This window comes from Girardinichthys multiradiatus, chromosome 8, assembly GCF_021462225.1.
Source record: "Girardinichthys multiradiatus isolate DD_20200921_A chromosome 8, DD_fGirMul_XY1, whole genome shotgun sequence".
NCBI classification, from domain to species: Eukaryota; Metazoa; Chordata; class Actinopteri; order Cyprinodontiformes; family Goodeidae; genus Girardinichthys; species Girardinichthys multiradiatus.
The window spans coordinates 40515980-40539945 of record NC_061801.1 but is presented as its reverse complement, the minus strand read 5'-3'; the positions used below and the strand labels follow the sequence as shown (position 1 = coordinate 40539945).

The window sequence follows — 23966 nt, the reverse complement described above, 5'->3', positions numbered from 1 at the left end:
TCTACCTTTCAGGATGTATACAATCGTGTTTGCTGGATTTGTCACCCAATTAAGCGTGAACGGCATTAGACCGCCGGCTCCCCGAGGCCCTCTGGAATACATTGACATTCAGAGTCAGCAGATGGACTGAGTCCACTCAGTCTCTGCACTGATCAGCCGACTCAGGAGGCTTTAAACAGACCATCTTTCACAACAAAACACCAGTTTCACAGCAACAGTAAAGAAAAGTGTCTTTTTCACAGCTTGTAAGTACACGGATTCACTGATAAAAATAGACAAAGGACACCTGTGGAGAGCCACGTATCTGAGTTAAGAGCTTTATAAAGTTCATCTCAGGGTTTCTGGGCCATGGAGGAAGAATTATCAAATCTTCCTGAACACCTGATGCTATTTATTTTAACATCTAAAATATTTCTGTAGTGAAATAAAATTTTGAAATTGATTCTTATTTTGAACTTGCTAATCGACTGACTGACTCGTATCTAAAGTCGGTCAGAACAGAAATAAAGACTGTTTTTAATGTATTTAGTCAATCGATCCAAAATCCTAAACCACATAACATGCAGAACAGTGTAATGCACAGCACAGGTTCAAACTGACCCACATTCATTTCCTGCTGGATAAGTGTTTCTTGTCTCTAAGGTGATAAAATCTATTTATTGCCTGATTTTATGATTGAACATTGTTGAAATATCATAGAACTACTGTTTGCCTTTCATATTTTATTTAAAAATTTGTTTTTGCTTCACTGCATCATATTTACAAATGTATCAAAATGGACCCATTCATTCAGGTCTGACTTAATAATACAGTATATAATAGAACATGTAACAGAGACAAAGCAGTATAACCAGAACACTTTATCCTTCTGCAAACACACAGTGAACCTAAAGCCCAGATGTTTTGTGAGCCAGAACTACTTCCTCTGATGGATCAGGCAGTAAAAGCATCACATAAAACCTGCAGTACCAACAAGATGTTTAGGACGGTCTTTAAAAACCAGAGACTCTTCTGGAGTATCTAGGCCTTACTTGTCCTTTGCTCTTTCAGTTTAGTCAGCTTTGTTTGGAAGTGTACCAAAGTCATGGACCTCATGGATGTTGCTCATTCGTGAAGTCCATGACTTCAGTGGACAGATAGTAACCTCTTTCATTCTACACGGATGTCTGGGCAATGATGGTTCCACCAGATTCAGTAAAATATCTTTAATTGGTACGAAACACCCGTCCTTCCAGTCTCGTTTGGGATGGTAGGGCATGTCTGGCCCATGAGGGTGGAAAAACTCTTGAACATCTTGAAAGAGCATCAACAATGACAGCCTCTGCTAGCCACCAATGTACACAAATGACTGCACCTCATCGGACTCGTCCGTGAAACTCCTGAAGTTTGCAGACGACACCACTGTCATTGGACTGATCCAGGACGGTGATGAGTCTGCATACAGACAGCAGGTGGATCGGCTGGTACACTGGTGCAGTCAGAACTACCTTGAACTGAACCCACATAAGACTGTGGAAATGGTGGTGGACCTTCGGAGAACACCACCCCCATACACCCCCCTCACCATCCTCAACAACACTGTATTGGCTGTGGACCACTTCAGGTTCTTAGGAACCACCATCTCTGAGGACCTGAGATGGTCTTCACACATAGACACTGTTTGAAAGAAGGCCCAGCAGAGACTGTACTTCCTGAGGCAACTCAAGAAGTTCAACCTTCCACAGGAGCTGCTGGTCATCTTCTACACTGCCATCATTCAGTCTGTCCTGTCTTCATCCATCTCAGTGTGGTTTGGATCATCCACAAAACAGGACAGGTCCAGACTGCAACGAATAATCAGGACTGCAGAGAGAATAATCAGAGCTGACCTTCCCTCCATCCAGGACTTATACAGGTCAAGGGTCAGGAAAAGAGCTGCTAAAATCTCTGCAGACCCCACACACCCTGCACATAAACTGTTCAGAGTTTTACCTTCAGGTGGCGCTACAGAGCACTGTTTACTAAAACCAGCCGCCACAGAGACAGTTTCTTCCCCCAGGCTGTTTCTCTGATGAACATTTAATAGAGTACAAAACAACAGCATACAGATGTTGCAAATGCACCTTTTTATTTATATATGTGTATATATGTATATTCTTTAATGCAAAAAACAAAAACCAGAGAGCAAAGTGTACCGGAGTCAAATTCCTTGTTTGTATGTACGAACTTGGCAATAAAGCTGATTCTGATTCTGATGTTGGCTGTAAAAGACCTGAAGCCAATCTCCCCTGTTGATGCCCTCAGCATATGTTCTGTTGTCCTGTCAGGTCTGTTCTGCTGAACCATTTGGATTTTTTCTTTGAATGCTTTTTTTCTTTTGTCAAGATATTTTAATTTTTGATTAAACATTTAGTTGAATTTTAGAAATTATCTTTTATATTCTTTAATAATTTATGGTTTTAGTAATGGGGGAATCTATGTTCTAATAAATGTTACATTTAGGCCTGTGTGGTAAAAAAAAAAGTAGGCTGATTTTGGAAATACAAATAATCAGAGTTTAGTATAATTACAAGCCTTGCTACCATAGTTTTTATGAATAATATTCAGGTTTTATCTGAGGCTTTAGTCAACACTGTCAAGCCCCAAGTCAACACCATCAGACAGAAAAACTGACGGGTCACAAAAACACAGGAACCATCTTGCTTACATCTGCTGATAGCTGCCTCTGACCCCCAATTATAATTATTTATTTATGCTTTAATTAAAACAGTCTTTTTATACAAACTAATCAGTGCTGACACATTATGGTTGCTAGAATAACAAAATAAGTTTACATTTAAAAATTATAATTAAAATAACTAACTTGAAGACCTCCCACACCTCCCCGCACAAAGCTAACAAAAACATAATCATAATTTCTTACATAATTACATAAAACACCTTCCAATTAACAAAAGCAATAAATAACTTTATTTATGAAAAGAATGGTCTAACTTTCACTTCCTTAAAGCTGGTGGTCATTAATTAGCATGGATAAGCCCAGTTTTATTATAATGTTGTATTATTATATAATTAAACAAAACACCTTCCAGTTAAGTAAAGTATAAATAGTGTTAATTATGCTATGGAATATTGCACCAACGTGACATATTTGGCTCTTGGTATTCCTAATTAGCATTATCACTCAGCTAATTAGCAAAGATATTAGCTTTGTGTCACAGCTGAACAATTCTTTTAAACTTGCTTGCGTAGTTAAATGTCTTTCACACTGTGACAAAAAAGATTATTTAATTTGCATTTAAATCAACATTTTCTCCAACTTTTAGACAGCTAGCATGCTACTAGCTTCACACGGCTGACTAACAAATTAACAGCCAACACCTAGCCAGTTAGCAGAGCTATTAGCTAATTGTTAAGAATAAGTTATTTTTCAATAATTACATGTCTAAATGTATGTAAAAATGGCATTATTCAGAAAAGTTAGTTTCCAAACATATACTTTCAGTAAACATTTCTTTCAGGATTTTTATCAGAAGTGATTCATTTTGATGATTAATAACCAACCAACTTATTTTTAACTAACATGCTAACTAGCCCCACAGAGCTAGCTAGCATCGGTAACATCAGCTGTACCGAGGGTTACCCAAAATGCTTACATTTTAGAAAATAGACAGACAGACAGACAGGCAGGCAAGCAGGCGGACGGACGGACGGACGGACGGACGGACGGACAGACGGACGGACGGACGGACGGACGGACGGACAGACAGACAGACAGACAGACAGACAGACAGACAGACAGACAGACAGACAAACAGAGAGAGAGAGAGATCTTTTATCTAATAGACTGAAAAAGATTATTAATATTGTTTCCAGTTTAGATGAGGGATGGTTTCACTTATAGTTTAGAGTTTTACCACGTTGAGTAGATCTGAAAGTCTGTAATCTAAAGAAGGAACCCTCAGGTCCGTCAGTTTCCACAGAACGGAACCACCAGAGGAAAAACAAATAATAAGTACCTAGTTTGGGTCAGATATGAGTTTCTACTGTATCAGAACCAGCTTGCAATTCTGCTCACAGTTCCATCAGTTCAGTCTTTCAACCAGTGGAAGGAAGTCATCTTTTCTGCACCAACATCTGTTCCATCTGTCCAGAGCTCACTTTGAAACACACTTCAGTTCTGGTTCAGCTCCTGGTTGTCTTGGTGGTTCCTCTTTTGAAATGTGAACTGCAGTGGCAGATAAAAAGGCTCTTAAAGAACTACACTGAGTGATGCTGGGCCAATAAAGCCAATAAAACATCACAACCAAATGGATCAGGTTCAGCCAGGCAGGAGTTCTTGCCTCTGTGTCTTTTCTATCTCCATCAGCCGATTTCCTTTCCTTCAGCCGCCATTGATCTTCAGTCAGAAGAAGACTTGATGTGAGATAAAATACAATCTGCCTGGATTCAAGGCTTCAAACAGTAGAAGTTCTTAGTAATAAAGGAATATTCAAAGTTTTAATCACTGTTTAAAGTTAATACTAATCCTGAAAAAAATTAAGATTATTCTTTAAGTTTCTGAATTTCTTCCTCTGGAAGTCAAGTTGTTCATGTAAGCACCCCTCTGAGGTGTCATCATAGTGAAGTTCTTCTGAGCAGAGTAGTGAAATATGTGCTCAAGGTCAAATCTGAGGGCTTCGCGTTCGCTAAAGTTGACATAAATTCAAAATTATTTACATTCTGTTAAATTTAATTCTGTTTAAGCCAACATTTATTTTAGTCATCCAAGTTCATTGCAGTTCATCCTATGTGGTTTTATTAATATTTGTGTCCATTCAGACTAAATCAAGCCTTCAGGTAAACTTTATTTGGCTTTAAAGCTTTTCCTTTAACAAAACGCCTTCAGAATCCCCGCAGTGAGCTGCTGTAAGGCCCTCAGTTCCACTTATTATTCTGATAAAAGCATCTCTAACTTCCTTCTGTTCATGAGTAACTTTAAGATGAAACTGAACCCTTTAGAGCGTCTGAAGTCCTGGAAAAAGCTTCTTTTCACCGTAACTCCTGGAAGCATTCAGCATAGTTGATCCTGTCAGTGTGGGTGTTCAACACGTCCCCATGGTGTTTATTCATAATGAGAAATGAGCTTACCGTCATGAAAGAATTACATGTGTTGATTCATCCATATGGCCTAACTTCTTGATTATCACTATTTGCATTAGGGATGATTTGTGAGGTCATCTGTTAGCACTGATTACTAACTGAAAGCTGTGTTAATTGTATCTGATCTGACCTGGAAGCAGCACTTTCCTCAGCATGTCTGAGCGTCAGGTTCCTCCTGCTGTATTTATGAGAAGAGCAGGTTGTTACCATCACTCATGGACTCAGCTGGAAGTTGTAATTTCCTCCAGCACGATGTGTCAGATTTAACAAGCGGTTTCATTAGACATCGCTGGTATTGGAAGCTTTGAGTCGTGTCCTGCTGGGAAACTTTAAGATAAAAACCTGCTTTGTGTCACTGAAGAAAACTCACAATAAAAGCACTTAGAAAAGGTCCAATAGACTCTGCCACCTGGTTTCCATGGTTACGAGGAGGTCAAAAGGAGGTGGAGAGGGAGTGCTTGACATTTTCACTGCAGGAGCAGCACAACTGGGAAGTTAATGAAAGGTTTAGAATCATTAAATCTCTGTATATTATAGGAATAAAAAGCTATCAGAAACCCAGATATCACTGGTCTTCACAGTGGGCCTTTCATAAGGGGCTGCTTCAGAACCAGTTCATCTAAAGTGCTGCAGGCAACCACTTTTACCTCAACTATACCCAGCTTCGTTTCAGTTGAACCCGAATTTAAAAAATGTATTAATAATCACAATATCACAAAGTAAGTTTAACTATAAAAGTCTTAATTAGATTGGCTAGTGTTTTTGTTTGTTCACAAATTTAAGGTCAAGAAAATGTTAAAATTCAATTAAATCTTGTAGTTATTTCTCACAGCATGTTAGCGTTCAAACATTAACAAGACCTTTTTCTAATACAGTTTCGTCTAAAGACCACTGTTGCCAACTCCTCAGTAAGGAAAGTAGCAATTGGCTGTCCTAAAAGTTGCTAGAAGTTGTTAGATGACATCATTGCCCAATTTGCATATCTGGTCATGTGATCCAGGCTGTAGTAGAGATGAATATCAAAGTTGGCGAGACAAAAAGTGAGTAAAACACTCTGTTTAGAATTACAGATTAACTTTAAAAATCAATTTCATAACTTAAATGCTTTGCCTGAACCCACACTACATAAATCTGTTTTATTAGAACATAAATAAATAAAACTATATTTAAATTATATTTACATCCTGCTTCGTAATCCAGAGCGGGATCAGCAGCAGTTAGCACATGCATGATTAATCTGCAGTGTGGACTCGCAGATTAATCGCAGAGTGGAGAAGGTCTCCTCTCTGCTCTGACTGTGGGTGGTGTTTGCTGTATGCCGAGGCTACAGACTGAGCTCCTGTCAGTGCTTGGGAGGTGCTAGGGGCTAAAGGCCGGACTCGCTACCCACTAAGCACGATATCTGCAGAACGATTGGTGCTTTCAGGTGTAGCCCCCAAAGTCTCCAATAACAGAAAAAAGTCTATAAAAAGCTAGAAGGTTTTAAAAACTCACTAAATATAGCGATAAAGTTGCTACGTTGGCAACGGTTGTAAGAGCCACTGGTTGCTGTGCTGATTCCCGCCTTTACTGTGACAAAGGAGGAAATCCTTTAGGATTTAAATTGAAAGCGTCAATCCATTAATCCCTGTGCAAAAATGGTAATGTAAATCTTTATGTCTGCAGTGTTTTATGTAGGATATATACCATACAAAGAAATCAGAGCTAATATGACAGAAAGCTGTAAGTTCTACAGCCATGGGAGACACATGGTGAAAGGAGACAAACATACCGACGTTTTGATGAGCACTGATGACCCAACTTCTTCAGTGAAGTAAAGTCCAACTTTAGGTGAACCGTTTCAACTTTGAATCGTGTTTCTGCTCTGAAGAATGGCTGGGCTAGGAGACTCCAAAGAGGGCTGGTTTTGAACAAAATCCCATTGTTATTTCCTAGGAAAGTGTTGGGATTATGAATCTGAGAATATTATTTAATTTTAATATTTTATCAAATAATATTTTGGTCTGTTAAGGGTTGTCCTGTGAATACCAGCCCAGTGAGGCGATGGTATTAGGACAGAATATAAAGGTGTGAGACGAGCTCTAACATTATTGAACAGCATAAACTCTGCACATATATGGAATGAATTTACACAATTTCTTAAAATACAAGAATTTATTAACAAAAATAAGTAAACTCAAAGTCAAACATATTTCAATCAACAAACTCTTTACTTTGCTAAAACAATCCAACTAAACTACCAAGCAGAATTAAAGAATAATGAAGACTAATGGACTATGTACAATATAAACAAGTTGATTAAAGATGATTGGAAATCATGACCAAAAAGAATGATGCAACATTACCATGCAATGTTTATGTTTGAGAACCAAGGATTATCTTGAAGAATCTGGAAATAAAGTTAAGTTAGTCTTGGAACCAACTTAGAAAATAATTAGCAAACATTTAGACAACCATTCACAATGTAAGATCAGATAAAATATTTTAATGAAATAATATTTTAAAGAATGATTTGCTGAATAAAACCAATCTTCTGGATGACTAATTCTCAACAGTGTCTAATTAACTGCCTTTATTTATTAAAATAATATCTGAAGAAATATTAAGGGAATATTTTGGAAATAGCCAAATCTTTCTGGAGAAATGGGGCTTAATGGTATTTACTTAGTTATCAAATCTAGTAAAGGATGTTAGGGACACATTTACTGGATTGAAAACTAACCTTTCTGGGTAAATATTATTTAGCAACAAGCACGTGTTCTTAGCTGTTAGCAGTTAAGCTAACAAAGAAACTGATAGCTTAGCACCAGATACAAACACACACCTTTAAAATTACCATTAATAAAAGGGTTAAAATGCATAAGCGCAGACGGCGCGTTATGATCAATCTTCTGTTTAAAATCACCCTTTAATAAAGTTTGTCTTAACTTTAAAAACACACAAAGAACACAACCTGAACACGTGTGCTACAGATAGCCTGCTAGCACCAAGATAGCTGAGTTCAACACAAACAAAACCAAACTTCATAAAATGAAAAACGTTTAGATCATTTCAAGCTAAATCACTTCTATGTTTTTCTGCCCAAACACTTAACCTCATGAACCGTGGTGAGGAATGTTGTCCAAGCGACGATGAAGTTTGAAGAGAGCTCTGTGAACAAAGGTTTAGCTTCCAGGCTAACCTCCTTAGCTGTGGGGAGTGGCGGCTGTTCTGTCGGCCGGTCTGTGAACAAACGGTTAGCTTCTAGCTAACCTCCGTGGCTGTGGATGAAAGACGGCCCGTTCTGTCCGCTAACCACACTGCACGTTACCGTTACCATGGTGATGCGGTCTCTGCTGTCTTCCTTCCAGACTGGGAGACCGCTCCGCTCGGCTTCATAGAAACCGCTTCTCTGTAGGGAACTTCTCTGGGACAGTTTGCTTCTGCAGGCCTCAGAGAGAGAAAGTCAAGCCAGGTGTGTACCTTAATTCCCGTTTTTATGAATGAATACTGGGTACACAAACAGTTATTCACTCATTCTTAACTTGTGCATATGATTGCGTGATCTAATGACACTCTGGGATCCAGTTGAAGAGTTTATGTCTTTTTGCCAGCAAAGAGACATTAGTGCGCTTTGTCCCCCTCCTATCCCGATGAACACCTGTGTGGAAAAGGGCAGATGTAGCAACAGCTGTGCTTTTATTTGGGCAGTGGCGTCACAGGAAGTCCGCAGTTATCCCATTTCCTGGCTGTGCCGGAAGAAGGTTAATGCACTTTATTTTGAAAAGTTCCAGAAGAGTTCGTACTGGAGTTTAATGTTGAAATCCATGGCTGGGCCCAACAAAAGGGCAGATTATAATATCTTGTTCAGGTTTTTACAGTGGCTCATATGAAAGCAGTAGCAGCAAAATGGAACAAGGTAAATCTAATGACAGGCTAAATGTGAGTTTAGCCGAGTTAGCTAACAGGCCAGTTTTTACCTGTGGTCCCTGTGCCTGAAATGTAAATGATGGAGAAAGAGACATATGAAAGGACTCCAGAAGACCCAACTGGAAGAGAATTGGAAGAAATGAACAAGGTCGAGCAATAACATCAACTACACTGAGGACTGAGAGATAATGTACTGGAATATTTATGAGATTGGATCAATTGTTTGGCAATATTTGTTATGACCAGGAAGTGATGATGATGCATGTGTTTGTTGATCTGTCTTCATGTCTGATTGGCAGCTCCAAGCTCCGCCCCTAAAGATCTGACAGTCATCAGTCGGGAAGGACGTCCTCGTGCTGTTCTCATCAGCTGGCAGCCACCGATGGAAGCTAATGGCCGAATCACAGGTCTGAAAACCACCGATCTCCAACCACAGCTACTTCTATAATTACAGAGCGCACGCACACATCATCCAGGCTAATAGTCATTTAGATTTCTAATCATATTTAATCTTTTTGTTAGTAAACATTGGGAAATATCTCTTAAGAGTAAAGGCTTCACTTGGTTGTTTTTGGTCTCCAAACACACACATGAAACATTTTCCTCCATTGTTCCTGCTCTCATCTTGAGGGCGATTGGCTTCACTGCAAAACTGTTTTTAACAAGCTGTGCTGCCTCTGCAGTGTCCCGGAGGATGAATCAAACAATCCCAGCAAGCCTTACAGAACATCCAGCACAGCTTGCACACCAGGCGCCTTTAGATATTGTGCTTTTACTACATTTATTTCCAAACATCTTATTAAATCTGCTAATATGAGGGACTTTGTGTCTCACAGGCTACATCCTGTACTACACCCTGGATAAGAACATGTTGATAGACGACTGGGTGATGGAGGCCATCAGCGGCGACCGGCTGACCCACCAGGTCGTGGATCTGAACCTCGACATTGTGTATTATTTCAGGATTCAGGCCAAAAATGCCAAAGGGGTCGGACCTCTGTCTGAGCCTGTGCAGTTCAGGACGGCCAAAGGTACATCTGTGTTTTAACGTAAGGCTGCAGTCTGAACGTCTGAACATTTATTCGTTTCTAATTTGCTCGGTTTCTGCTGCATTTTTAGTGGAGCTTCCAGACAAGATGGCCAACGATCAAGGTACGATTCATCCCCACCTAAAATAATTTTATTAACATAACTATTATCTTTTCAGCTCTTCTCCTCTCATTAATTTAAATCAGATCATCTCTTTATGAAGACTATATTTTTAATGCACGTCTGAGATATGAATCATCCTCAAATAATCACATTAATCTCAAGATATATTTAAATTCTAGTCAAGTTCCAAAAAAAATAAGAAATATAGTCATGCTTCAAAATGGGAAAGACATAGAGAACATGCCACTCTTGTTAGGCAGATGTGTTATTGATCTTCATAAGTCACAGAATACCTACAAGCAAACAGATTGTGGCCCAAACCTGTCTACATCTCCAGTCAGACAGAACCAGAACTGTGATACACAAGCTTTGACGAGGAAGTATATCTTCAATTCATATAGTGAGGAGGACGCCAAGGGAGGTAAAAACATCTCCAAACCTCCCTGTTGGGGATATGTATTAGCCTACATGCTAACCAGTCCCACCATCACAAATACAAACATGGAGTTTGTTGAACTCTCCTGGGACTTCTACTGGAACTGGGAGCTCTGGTCTGATGACAGACCTACCAGCAGCAAGCACTCCAGTTGGATCTGTTGTGAAACAATGGATGAATATGTGGAAAAACACGCCCACTGTTAGGATCTCTGATGCTGCGAGCCTGTCTCTGGGAACCTTGTCAGAAAGCTCTGAAACACCAGGACAGTTTCATCAATAATCTGAAAATGGGTGGCGGTTGGGTCTTTCAAGAGGATGATGATCTCCTTTAGAAGCTCTCAAGGTTAAAAGCAGAGTCAGACCCACTCAGATAGACATGAGGGCGCTGTTTCAAACGTTTTGGCAAAAGAGGAGGCTGATGAGATTTCTCCCCAAGTCTTTTTACAGAATATTCTCCTTTAGATGCTTTAGTTTGTCCTCGCTGATTTAAGACTGGAAGAGTTTGATGCAGGTGGTTCATTGCTTGGAATTACCAACATTTTGAATGGATGGTCGTATTTCTGTGGCGCCCTCACCGGGCTAACATTCCTCACAATTTTTTAACCTTTTGCTGGCATTAAATTCTGGCATTTTTTGTTTATGTTAGAAACTTAAACTGACTGTAGATTTAACTCTTGACTGTGTTTCTATAAACTAGTTTTCATAGATATAACCCCTGTCTGGCACTCCCTGTCCAGCCTGTATTGTATCAACTCCAACAAATATTGATTCTGTAAAGCTGTAATGTAAATGCAACATAATGCTTGTAAAGATGAGAAATTAAACTATTTATTTGATCCAGGCAAGCGGAGATGGCTGCAGGGTTTGCGGTGAGCTTTGATGGAAACAGAAATATTAATGTTGTTTTTGGCTGAAACTTCTTTACATATTTTTATGCATTTTGGCCAAGACTCCATGAGCCTGGAGCTGAATACCTAAGTACCAGTCCTGTTCCCAATGCAGCTTTGATACTGAATGTGTGTCTTAATTTACTGCAGACATTGTTTATCATGATTGTTTTAGCAAAGTTGATTTTAGTTGCGTCTGAAACTAACACCGTCTTACCTGAGCTTCACCTGAGCTTCCACCACAACTATGTTTAGAAGGTTAGACATCAGCTAAAAGGGGTAACACTAGCTATTATGGGTAGGGTATCCTAACATCTAATGAGAGAAACAAGGTTAACTTCTGGTATTTTAATGTAAGTAAATCACTTTGTTTTTTCCAGAGATGAATCAAAACAAAATTAATCATCAGTATGGAAACATTTCTTCTTAAAAACAGAACATGTAGTGATGTGACCCAACTTGTTTTTCCTGACTACATCTTTGCCTGGAATAAAGAAGCCAGCATCACAGCAGGAAACCATTCTCTCAAAAACAAAAACACAGAAGGAAAGTGAGAAAAAGACGTTCCTCTGGTTTCTTCCAACCTGATTATCTTGTTCAGTTTATCCAAACGCTTCTGTGAGTTGAAGCAAAAAACCGCTTGCTAATTAAGCAACACGATCATTTATCATTTCAGAGAGGCAAATACAAAGCAGATAAGAAGAAGTAATGGCAGTCAGCTGTATTTTAAACCATACTGAGGTTTATCTGTTGAGCTCAGATGTAATTAAGTTTCCGTTCAATGAGTTAATTCATCAACAGGCCCACAGCTTGGTAATAATGAGTGCTCAAAAACTTGCAGCAACTCAGCAGACATAAGGCCTGGAAATAAAAAGAGCGTTTTGCAGCTTGTGAATCTAAACTGTAATGAGTTTCAGTATCAGTGTGAAACAGAATCTCAGTCTGCCGTTGGATGGACCGGAACCAATAGCAGAGCGTCATCAGCAAAACTGCACAGAAGATCTTTTGGTTAATAACTTTTAGCAACATTTAACACTCCTTGGCTACATTTGTGTTTTTAAAAATCTTTTCATTTAAAGTGGAAACAGACTGGGCTGGGCTTGTAGGGAGAGTGCTTCAGCCTCAGTCTGCAGGAAACCAGAAACCAGCCATTAAAATGAGAAGAGGGCTGGTTGGAAAATGGTTAAACTAGGAATGCACGATTTATCTGCATCCAGATCAGTATTGGCTTATATCAGTCATTTTTTAACATATCGGTATCAGCCCGATAACTAAAACTGGGCCAATATCGCTCCCTGTAACACCCTCTGCTGGCTGGAGACATGTCAGCTTGTGTTGAATCGGATCATTAACTTCCCCATCACTGGTCTGCATGTGGTCCATCCAAACCTTTTCATACATGAGGCGTGGACATCAGACCTGCGGGGTCGGTGTAGTTCAGCTCAAAGGCCTGGGTTCTGTGCCGTGGAAGGTCAGCCTCATTTATACAACTCATTTCAAGCAGAGATCCATCTGAAAGGTCTTTGCAGAGCAAGTTCAAAGCTGAAAGCAACAAAGGCATGGGAATGATAGTTTTAGGGAGAGACGCCACTTAAAATAACTGCAAGTAGCAACGACAATTGATAAAATTTGTGAATTAATGCAAATTGACAGATATACAAAAGAGATAAGAGCGTATTAAAATGAGTTGTGCAGAAAAGACACTTGAGTTTAACACTGAGGGCTCTCTGAGGGTTTCAGGACTGAGAATCTCCCGTCCCGGAAAACCACATTTCTTCAAGGGCGTTTTCCCTCCTTTCGTTCAGCCTGCAAAAGAGTGCTGAGGTGATGTAATAAGCCTGCAGCAACTAATAGAAAATTAATGAAGCTTATAATAAAACTACAAAATGTAAAGCTTTTAAGTCTTACTAATAATCAGGATAAATGTTTTAAAGTGCAGGAGAAAAGAAAGCAAATGAAGACTTTTCTAAGTTATAAAAATGAGCAGAATGAAAGAAATTAGAGAAATAAAACCTGCAGCTACATGCAGCAACTCTGCTAAATTATACGCAAGACAAATTACTGTTTGAGTAATTGTTCATGTTCAGCTCCTTTTACTTTAAAACTCAGGGCTGCACAGTGGCACTGTTGGTAGCACTGTTGCCTTACAGCAAGAAGGTCCTGGTTTCGACTCCCATGTTCTCCCCGTGCATGTGTGGGTTCTCTCCAGGTACTCTGGGTTCCTCCCACAGTCCAAACACATGACTGTTAGGTTAACTGGTCTCTCTAAGTTGCCCTTAGGTGTGAATGAGTGTGTGCTTGGTTGTTGCCCTGCGATGGACTGGCAACTTGTCCAGGGTGTACCCCGCCTCCCCCCCATAGACTGCTGGATAGGCACCAGCTCCCCTGTGACCCACTATGGAAGAACTGGTAGAAAATGACTGACTGACTTTATAACTCACTATACAATTCAGGCTGTCTTCAGAGATCCCCAATCAGTAACCAGAGTCCAGCTGTGTGTGATTTAATCAGTCTGACTGCTGTTTCTGGCCTTAGAGGTTCTTCAGAGAACATTAGAGAATAACAGCATCATGAAGACCAAGGAACACAGCAGACGGGTCAGGAAGAAAGTTCTGGAGAAGTTTAAATCACCGTTAGGTTCTACAACAATATCCTTAAGCATCTTACAGAGCTCCATCATCTGAACATGGAGAGAGGATGGACCAACTACAGACCTTCCAAGACATGGACGTCCACCCTAAGCTGATAGGCATAATCAGAGAAGTAACTGTAGAGGAGCTGCAGAGATCCACATCTCAAGAGGAAGAATCTGTCCACAGGACAACTATTAGTGGTTGACCCCTCATATCTGGCCTTTAAGGAAGAATGGCAAGAAGAAGGCCATTGTTGAAAGAAGCCACAAGAAGTTCTCTTTCCAGTTTTGCCATATAGGAGAAACAGCAACATGTGGAAGAAGATTCTCTGATCAGAAACCAGAAATAAATTTTCTGGCCTACATGTAAAACACTGTGAAGAACAGAGATCTAAAGCAATACGTCAACATGAATATCATCCCCCAGTGTGGAGCATGGTGGTGGCGGCATGATGCTGTGGGACAGAGAAACTGGTCAGAGTTGATGGGAAGATGGCTGGAGATAAATCCAGGACAATCCTGGAAGAAAACCGGTTGGAGGCTGGAGAAGACTGGAGACTGAGGTGGAGGTTCACCTTCCAGCAGGAGAACCACCCTGAACATACAGTCAGAGATACAATGCATGGTTTAGATCAAAGCATATTCATGTGTTAGACTGGCCTAGTCAAAGTACAGACCTAAATTAAACTGACAATCTGTGGCCAAACATTTCAAAACTGATGTTCACAGATTTTTTTCCATCCAATCTGACTGAGCTAGAGCTGTTTTACAAAGAAGAATGGTTAAAGTTGTCAGTCTGTAGATGTTCAAAGCTGTTAGAGACAACCCCCTAAAGACCTGCAGCGGGACCTGCAGAGCAAGGCAGTTCTACAAAGTTCTGACTCAGGGGGCTAAATATAATTGCACACCACACTTTCAGGGTTAGATATAAATGTTGCAAAGCATGAATCATCACAGTTTATCTCTGTTCTGCGTTGGTCTGTCTATAAAATCCTAATAAAATACTTTAAACTCTGGGGTTGTAATGTGAGATGATGTGGGAAGTTAGACCAGTGTGAAGGTTCTGTTTCAGCATCCCTGGTTAAATAACTCCAACCCGGTAGATTTACTTCTCCTTTTTAAACACAGACCTAAACAACAGGTGAACTGTTGATCAATCTGGCTGCCTGGACGCAAGGTGAGGAGGTCCAGTCCATGACTCATAATAACAGACTGGTCCAGAACAGTTTGGACCTTTGTACTGGGGACTTTCAGTGCTTCTGGAGTGAAGTGCAGTGAAGCAGCTCTGGGACTGGGTATTAAACGGTGCCGTTTGTCAGTGACAGCTTTGTGTACATGTGGAGCGCAGCCTTTCGTCATAAATCCGACACGGTCAGAGCGGAACAAAGATTGATGTGTGGTTCTGGTTCTGTGGCGTGGACTCTCCCACACCAAAACACACAGACAAATAAGATGAGCTGTTGGAGGAACTCTGGGTTCCTCTGTGTTTGTGTCTTCAGAGAGATAATGTTTTAAAATCCGTCTTTCATCAGATGTGTTCCTCAAACCAAACCATCAGAGCTGGGAAGAAATCTGCCCTCAGCTGCGGTTGTTTGTTGGTGTGAGATGAAGAAACCAACTTTTAGCTCCAGAATGGAGGAGAATACGGCATCTACTCCACCTCAGAGTGAAGTAGAGATGTGAAGCTCTGTGGTTCCTGATGGGAATGACGGAGTCAGGATGTAAACCTCACTCCTTCATTGCTCCTCTTACAGGGTTTAAGCAGATCAAGATTATCTCCACCTCAGACTCTACAGCCCTCAGTGAGCAGGTTAAATATTTATGAAACAACTCTTACTCCAGGTTCCCAGGACCTTCCTCGTTCTCTGGGATCTTCTGAACTGGAGTCCAGATGCTTTTGCTGATGTGATCACTGTGATCAGAAGACTGTCTGGGCTTATTAGGGGGTCAAGTAGGGGTCAAGCCGTTGATAGTTACAGATAGTTACCCTGTGCCCTGTGAAATGGTGTGATGGGACCTTCAGAGAGCTGTGCAGAACATCTGAAAGAAGAATGAACCATATTTCCCCCATGATGTGAGAGACTGAGACGGAAATCTGCCTAGAGTTAGTGCTGCTGGTTCTACAAGCTTATCAGTAGAACCTACTAAAGGAGGTTCTAAAAGCTGCAGATGGAGGTTCTAGAAGCTGCTGATATTGATGCTGATGATGATAGGAGGTTCTGATGTCTCATCCTTTAAATAGAGAAACTTGTTGTTCATCTCCGGCTGAAACAGCCCAGATTAATCTTTTAGGGATATTTTTGTTTTACCTTTAGATGTAATGTTCAGTGGGACAGTCGTAATACCTGCAGAGTTTCCATGGGAACAACTCTCAACATCTAATTTGGTTCTGAAACCTCAGAAGGACCTAAACACCCGGCAGAGATAAACAGAATGAGATCAACCATGCTATTTATTTCCTTTAAGGAACCAATCTCTCAGGCTGAGGATATTCTGTCTGCTAAATGGTTCTGGTGTGGTTTTCTCCCCTTTTTCTGCTCCTTACTGATCTTCTCTTCCTTCACCTTCCAGGTCGAGGAGAACACGCCTTCTGGCCTTCTGATACCAACCTGATTGACAGGAGCAGCATGAACGGTAACAGAACCACATCTTCTCTGCTTTCTTAGCCGGATCTGGCTGTCAGAAATTAGAGCTGCTGTTGCATTCATTATTCGGCCCAATGCCAGAACAACGGGCCCTTAAATCTCTCAGGACCCGAGATGGTTGTGTTTGAGTTAGTTTTAATGTTCTGATGCGTTATTGGATCATCACAGACTCCTGGTTGTTTCTTTTTTAATCACTGTGCTCAGTCATGTCTGAACTTTCTTTAATGACTCGCCGTGTTCTGGTGAGGAGCTGATTTACTGTTTGTTTGGATCTCACTCCTGTTTGTTGTCGTCTCACTTCTAGCAAGAAAATTAAATTAGCTCCACAATCACACCATCAATCAGCGCTTCTAAACTCGTCTTTATGGAGAAAAACAGATTAAGTATCTGCGTGGTATTTACATAAAGCTCCATCTTCCAGTTTTATTCTGATGAAAACTGCACACTTGTCATTGGTGTCATTTACCAAGATGAAAAATATGAAAATATTACTGGCAGGTGAAATAAAATTGATTATTTACCCATTAGTTTGCAATGTCACCCTGAAGAACATTTACTTCAGTGTCACCTTTGAAAATCTCAGTGTCAGTGTACTTTATTTAAATTATGACCAATATTTCATAGTAAAAACTCTGTTGTTCCAGAGCATAAAATCATGAAACTACATCAAACTGCAATGATTATTTTACAGTTTATCTCAGTCCAGACAGGTTCAGGTTTATACATAATGGGTCAAACAGACAACAAACAACTAAATCAGATCTTTTTATGAACACTGAACGCCTCATACCTAAACCCCACCCGGCTGCCAACATCACCTTTCAGTGTAGACGCTGAGCTTAGGGAAGCTAAAAGATGTCCACGCTAAAAGGTGGGGTTGAAGTCGGCACACCTCTGTTACGCCTCTGATCCACCTTTGGAAGTAGTCACAGAGCCGAATGAGCCATGAGGTCAAAGGTTGAGACAGAATCGCAGGAGAAGGGCGATGTAGTTACAGAGGACCATCACCTTTTGGTCTTCCAGCGTCCGTCTGTGTAGTATGTCGACCAGCAGAGTCGGATCCAGACTGATGCTGAGGATGATGAAGAATGGTGAACTACGAATGCATCTGGACAACCAGCATGGTACTGTGATGGACTTCAACCAGATAATATGGGGGCACTTGTATCACAAAGATAAACTTGTATGACAGGAATGACAACAAGGATCTGTAGGGAGGTTTATGGTTGTGTATTCATCACAGAACCATGATCCTAATGGGCCTAAGGTGAGCCCTTCAAGATGAATAACTCTGTACCTGCATGGTGGTGGCCTCGAAAATGGTACTGAGTGGTTCTGAGGCACTGCAAAAAGAGTAATAATTAAGAAGACTAGCTCCAAATTCTTCAGCGGCTAGATGGTTGCGGTGTAGACATAGCTCAGTTGGTTAGCTGTTTATCCATTTACCAAACCAGTTTCTGAATAGATAACCCAGACTAACATTAGTCCGGGGCAGTGGTGGCCTAGTGGTTAGAACAGGAGGTTTGTGTTCCAGAGGGGACACAAGGGGCCAGGTTCGTATCCCACAGATTGCCACTCTGGGTCCCTGAGCAAGAACTTTAGCCCCAGAATGCTCCCCGGGCGCCGCATAATAGCAGCCCACTGCTACCTATAAGGGATGGGTTAAATGCACAGGACAAATTTCGTTGTAATGTACATGTGCAATGACCAATAAAGATTATATTATTATTAGGCTTCTGGATTGGTCTTACTTACACCTCGACCTCAAACCTGCAGAAAAGAGCGGGCCTATGCTTAAAAACCCAGTCTGTGCCAGAAAACAAAAGCAATTCAAACAAATCTGTCAAGAAGAGATGTCAAACATTCAAGCAGAATGATGCCAGAAGGTCGTTCATGGCTGCAGGAAGCGTGCGGCTCAGAACAAATCCGGCAGGGACATTTAACCAAGTATTAAAGATAAATCCACAGTTAATTCAGTCTTGTGCACCAAAGAAGTCTGTTAACAAGTCGTTAAAAGCCAATAATGTATGGCTGCAAACTTTAACTGTACACTGAAGCCAGCTTTAAATGCCAAACCTGTTGCTACAAATCACTGGGATCATCCTAACCGTCCTCTTTTTATTGCTGCATGGAGAGAAATTGTTGAGTTGGTCTTTACTCAGAAAGGTCAGAGGTCAGAGTCAATATCTGGCCATGATTCTGCTTCTCTTTGGATGGCAGCTGAACAGGAAGAAGCGTAAACTCTTAACAGATATTGTTTCTGCTGCTGAAGGTCGCTGTAAATCTGTCCCCTCTGACCTCCGCCCTCCTCCAGCTTTATGGCAGGTCAGCGAGGTCGAAGCCTCGTTCATTAGCTCAGCAGTTTTTTGTCTTTAGCGCTGTGTCGTCGTTTGTGTCGCAGGGCATTCTCTCACACCGAGAAAAGTCACCTTCGACTCTTTACGAAAGGTCACTTTCTGCAAACTTGCAGCTTCTGTGCTGATCTGAGGACAGTGGAGGGTCGGGCGCTGCCAAGCAGTCCTGCAGCAGCATCATTACTTGTGTAGAAATAATCTTTTCTGCTGCCTCTCAATTTCCTGTCTTTTCCCAAGGGAGGTTGATGCTTGCAGTTGTCAAGATATATCTCTTTGCTGATAGCACCAAGCAATTAAAGTTAAAAATATCTCAGATTTATTCAAAAAGCAAAATGGCATTTGAAGAGCTATAATGGAAGGCATTAACATCTTTAGCCCTCTTCATTTCCTAAATCTTTCCTCAAGTAGCTGATGGGAGCAGTCACTCACTTTCTCTGCATTTTCCTTTTATTGCATTTAAAGGATACTTTTAGCTGTTGTTAGAGAAAATAAATACACCTAAGGCAGTAATTAAATGTCTGCTACATCCTTTGATCAAAAGCATTCCAGAAACTGAGGACAACAGCTCCCTTTTCTGAAATTAATTTACGTGTTTTAGTTATTGCAAGTCTTAAGCAGGTTGTGGCTGTTTGAAATTGGTTCTACAGCCTCAAGCCACCATGCAAACCTGGAGACAAATTACACTCAATACCCCATGAAGTACATTAGTTCCACCTGACGGAGCCAACAGTACACAGCCTGAGGCATCTGGCATACTCAAAGCTATAGAAAGGAATTTACTCTCTCTTCATCTGCTAAAAGCAAGAGTTTCAGTTTGCCCCTCCTGAGGTACAGCAAGTGCACCTTGATGTCACCTTAAAATATCAGTTTGAGATCAGGCTGACCTTCCCCCCGTCTCGGACTTGTACAGATCTAGGGTCAGGAAAAGGGCAGCTAACATCTCTGCAGACCCCACACATTCTGAACACAAACTGTTTAGACTTTTACCTTACGGTGGCGCTACAGAGCACCAGTGGCAGAGACCAGCCGCCACAGACCATAAGCTTCCCCAGGCTGTCTCTCTGATGAACACTTAACAGTCAAAGAACCCACATCACTATCAGGCATAACTGCACTAAAAACTTTTATTTTCATTTTCCCTGTTTATATATTAATGTTTAAAATGTTTCAGTTGAGAACAAAGTGGAACCAAAGTCAAATTCCTTGTTTGTGTCTCAAACTTGAATAAAGAATAAAGCTTCTCCTGATTCTTTAAGGAAAGATTTTCAGTCATGGTGAAACTGCGATGGACAGAGAATAACGGGCTCAACAAGAAAAATGGATCAAAACACATTTCATTGGTACTTTTACTGTCGTTCTGTTATGGAAATGAAATGCAATTATACCAAAAAAGACTGAAAAACTGCTACAACCGGCATTTGTTATTATATCTATATTTAAAAACATTAGCTGGGTCTTTATTATTTTTGCCAATGTTATCCAGAATTATTGTGGAAAGTCCAATAAGACAGAGGTTGCAGAGCTGCGAACTAGTTGGTTTCCTCTCACAGATCCCGCAGAAACATTTAATATCTTTGAGGCTTTGGGAAGACTTTTCCTAAAGCTTAATGTTAGTCATGCATGATCCATTCCAGAACCAGTTGGATGTGTGTTTGGTACCATGGTCCTGTTGGAACCTGCTAACCAAGTTGCAACCATCTAGCTGTAGATCTGAGGTTGGGTTGTTAAATTTAGAAATGTATTATTCTGCCCACTTTGTGCAATGCACCAGTACCACTGATGGTGAAATAGCCCCAAAGCATGATTCAGCCCCAAAGCATGATTCAGCCACAACCCTGTTTCACACTTGGTACAGTGTCCTTAAGTTTAAAAGCCTCATCTTGACTCCTCCAAACATACTTCTTCCCATTGTGTCCAAAACAGCTTTTTCTTTGTCTCCTCAGACTATCAAACCTCTCTACAGAAGACATTTGGCTTGTCCATATAGGAAGCTTGGAGGTGCTTTTCTGTTTTGGAACAGAAAAAACAAGCTAACAAAAGTCATGAGCTCAACCCTGTTGAGTAATTTGTGGACTGAGCTTAAAAGCGGAGTCTGAGCTCTACAACCTTAAACCAACCAGTTTAAACAAACTTTACCAATTCTGCCAAGTATATAAATCCAATTGTCAGTTAAGACAAAATTCTGCATCTAAAGTTTGAGATGGGTTTAGTCCAATAATGAGAAAGAACCCGGGATAAATATTTTTGAGAGCAGCAGCTTGGAGACTTAACAAACTGGCACCATTACCAGAAATTTAAAAGCACTCAGTAGTGAGCATAGTTTGCATGTAATTCACCACAGAGGGTAATTGTAACAAAAACCATAATTTAAAAACTAATTTAACAATAATAAAACTAATAGGTTTCCCCCAACATTTCATTTGGTGCTAAAAGTCACTTGAAGCCAATTCTATACATGGTGGGAAGTCAAAATGCTCTCTCTCCTTCATTTAGCTTAGACACTAAGAAAAAGAGAAATACTGCCATGTCTAATTATGGTTAATTTAGTTAACAACTTGGTATGTAGGTTTTGTACTGATTGGGTCCACATTACAAGTAAAAACTGCAGTAAGACGTCTCATTTTCTTACCTGATAAACTTTATGCTCACAAACAACAACCATGGTTGCCTCAGTGGTCTGGCTGTTTACTCCAAGCTTGAGCTACTTGTTGAACTGTGTTGTGTCCTGAACCCTGAGGTTTGGGTTGTTTTTTAACATAAATCCAAGATTGTGTTTCATGATCGTGGGGCAAAAGGGTGTTTCTAGCAGAGACTGTTTTTGGTGGGTGAGCAGAAATCTGTCCCACCTACTTGTGTTTACTTGTGTGTGTGTGTGTGTGTTGAGATCATCTTTGAAGCAGAAGTTCTCACTCCATCCATTTTTCCTTTTTTGCCACACATCCATTCAGCATATTGTTTTCCATATATGGTAGTACCGTCCTGTTTCAGAGGCTGTGACTCAAATGACCTTTTTGTTTTTAGAAACGTTTGTTTCAAAATGATTTGTCCGCAATTAAAGAAAGGCTGATTGAGATTTATACTTATGTGCTATTTTGGAGTGTTTTGTTTTTACCTACAGGTGTCTGACAGGCACCTGTAGGTCATGGAGATCTGATCCCCAGTAGTGTGTGACTCCTTGCTTTGGGTTATCAACGCCAGGGGGATGAGATCTCTTCTATCCTTATGGGAGGCTGTGCATTTTGTTTTCATTTTCCTTCAGCAGTTAACCCATCTTTCTGTCATGTTCTAATCGATAAAGAATTAATATATAAAAGAAAGTTTTAGACATTGTTGAGGATCTTTTTGTTGCTCTTCAGATATTTTTTTTTACTGCTGGATTTAATCTCTTTAGGTTTTCTAGATTCTCACGCGACATTGTAAGGGTTTGTTTCTTTTGTCCTGGATTAAATGCTTCAGGTATTACATATCTGAACCACCTGAGCATCAGTGCTTTGCTCAAAGGCATCACAGCAGGGTTCCTAACTCCCCTGTTTCAAAGTGTTACTGTACATACAGCCCTGTGCTACTATCAAGACATCTTCTCAAAGTCATTCAGTATATCTCTCAGATAATTGTAGCCTGAAATAAAACCCAGGAACCTTGGTTCTCGCTACTTTGAAGTTGTTCTGTCCATGCTAGACCATCTCTGGGCTACAACCCTATCATGGTGGTGGCTTTCCACTAGTACAGCATGATACTGTTAGGTGCTGCTGCATCCTGATCTGGTCCAAAGAAATTGTTTCAGGTCGTGGGAAGAAGGATCTGCTAGGATTGTTGTAGGAAGGTCCTGGTAATGTGTAATGCTGTAGCACCATGACTGTCTTCATGTTGAGGAGGGTAGGACTGTGGTTAGAAATTCAACTTTACCCACCACTGGATTCATGTGACCTATTTGGTTAGTCAGTCTGTAATAAACCCTTAGTAGTTCAGTTTTATTGCATCTATCCATTTATTCCCACACATTCCTCTCTTCAGGCATATCTGTTAGCAACACCGTGGCATTCCCAAGTCAGCCAAGAGAGAAACTGGACAGAAGCTCAGGCTTTCCCAGAAATAAACTCTTTCTTTAGGATTTACTGAAGACATCCAGACCAAATACCTCAGTAACTTAAAATGACTCATTTTTTAGTGAAACAACCAACATCTCTCCTCTAAGCACTTCCCAGATGGCTTCTCACCCCATCGCTAAGATCAATCCCTCTGATGAAACCCTGTCACTGACATGAGAGAACTGATGGAGAAGAAAGAGAAGAACCATTGGGAGGAGGAAGGAGATGGCTTCTTTGAAGCTTCATGATAAAAGGACGATTGAAGTTTTTTTGTGGCTTCATGAAGTAGGAGTGGGTTGAGGAGAGGAGCTCCAGATAGAAAACTCTTAAAAGCTTGGTTATCTATCCATCCATCCATCCATCCATTGCAAAAGAAAAGGGAGGCATCCAAGAGGCAACCTGATCCAGATCTGTCCTCCAAGCTGAGGAAGCTCTTCTCAGCTGCTTGTACCTGGGATCTTTAGGTCATGTTCCACATCTTCTGACCATAGATGAGAGGTGAATTAGAGATGGAGCAGTTGCCTTATCATTATTCCCATTATTACAGATGATTCCCTAATTCTGTCCATCTCCTGCTCCATTCTATCATCTCTCATAAACAAAAAACTATTTCTCCACTACTTCTCCACCATTCAAAATGGCACATTCCACCTTTGTCCAGTTGGGAATCCTGGTCTAGGATTTAGAGGAGCTGGTTCTGATCCGAGCTGCTTCACACCAGGCTGTGACCTGCTCCAGGG

General features: G+C 40.7%; 1 protein-coding gene across 1 annotated transcript in view; it reads left to right on the top strand.

Moving 5' to 3' along the window:
• Positions 1-23966, top strand: part of dcc (DCC netrin 1 receptor) — a 354845-nt gene that overhangs the window by 282798 nt on the left and 48081 nt on the right. Inside the window, exons 23-26 of the mRNA XM_047372294.1 lie at positions 9330-9437; positions 9867-10061; positions 10150-10182; positions 16711-16773. Of these exons, the coding sequence (XP_047228250.1) occupies positions 9330-9437; positions 9867-10061; positions 10150-10182; positions 16711-16773 (399 nt within the window). The remainder of the gene's footprint in view (positions 1-9329; positions 9438-9866; positions 10062-10149; positions 10183-16710; positions 16774-23966) is intronic.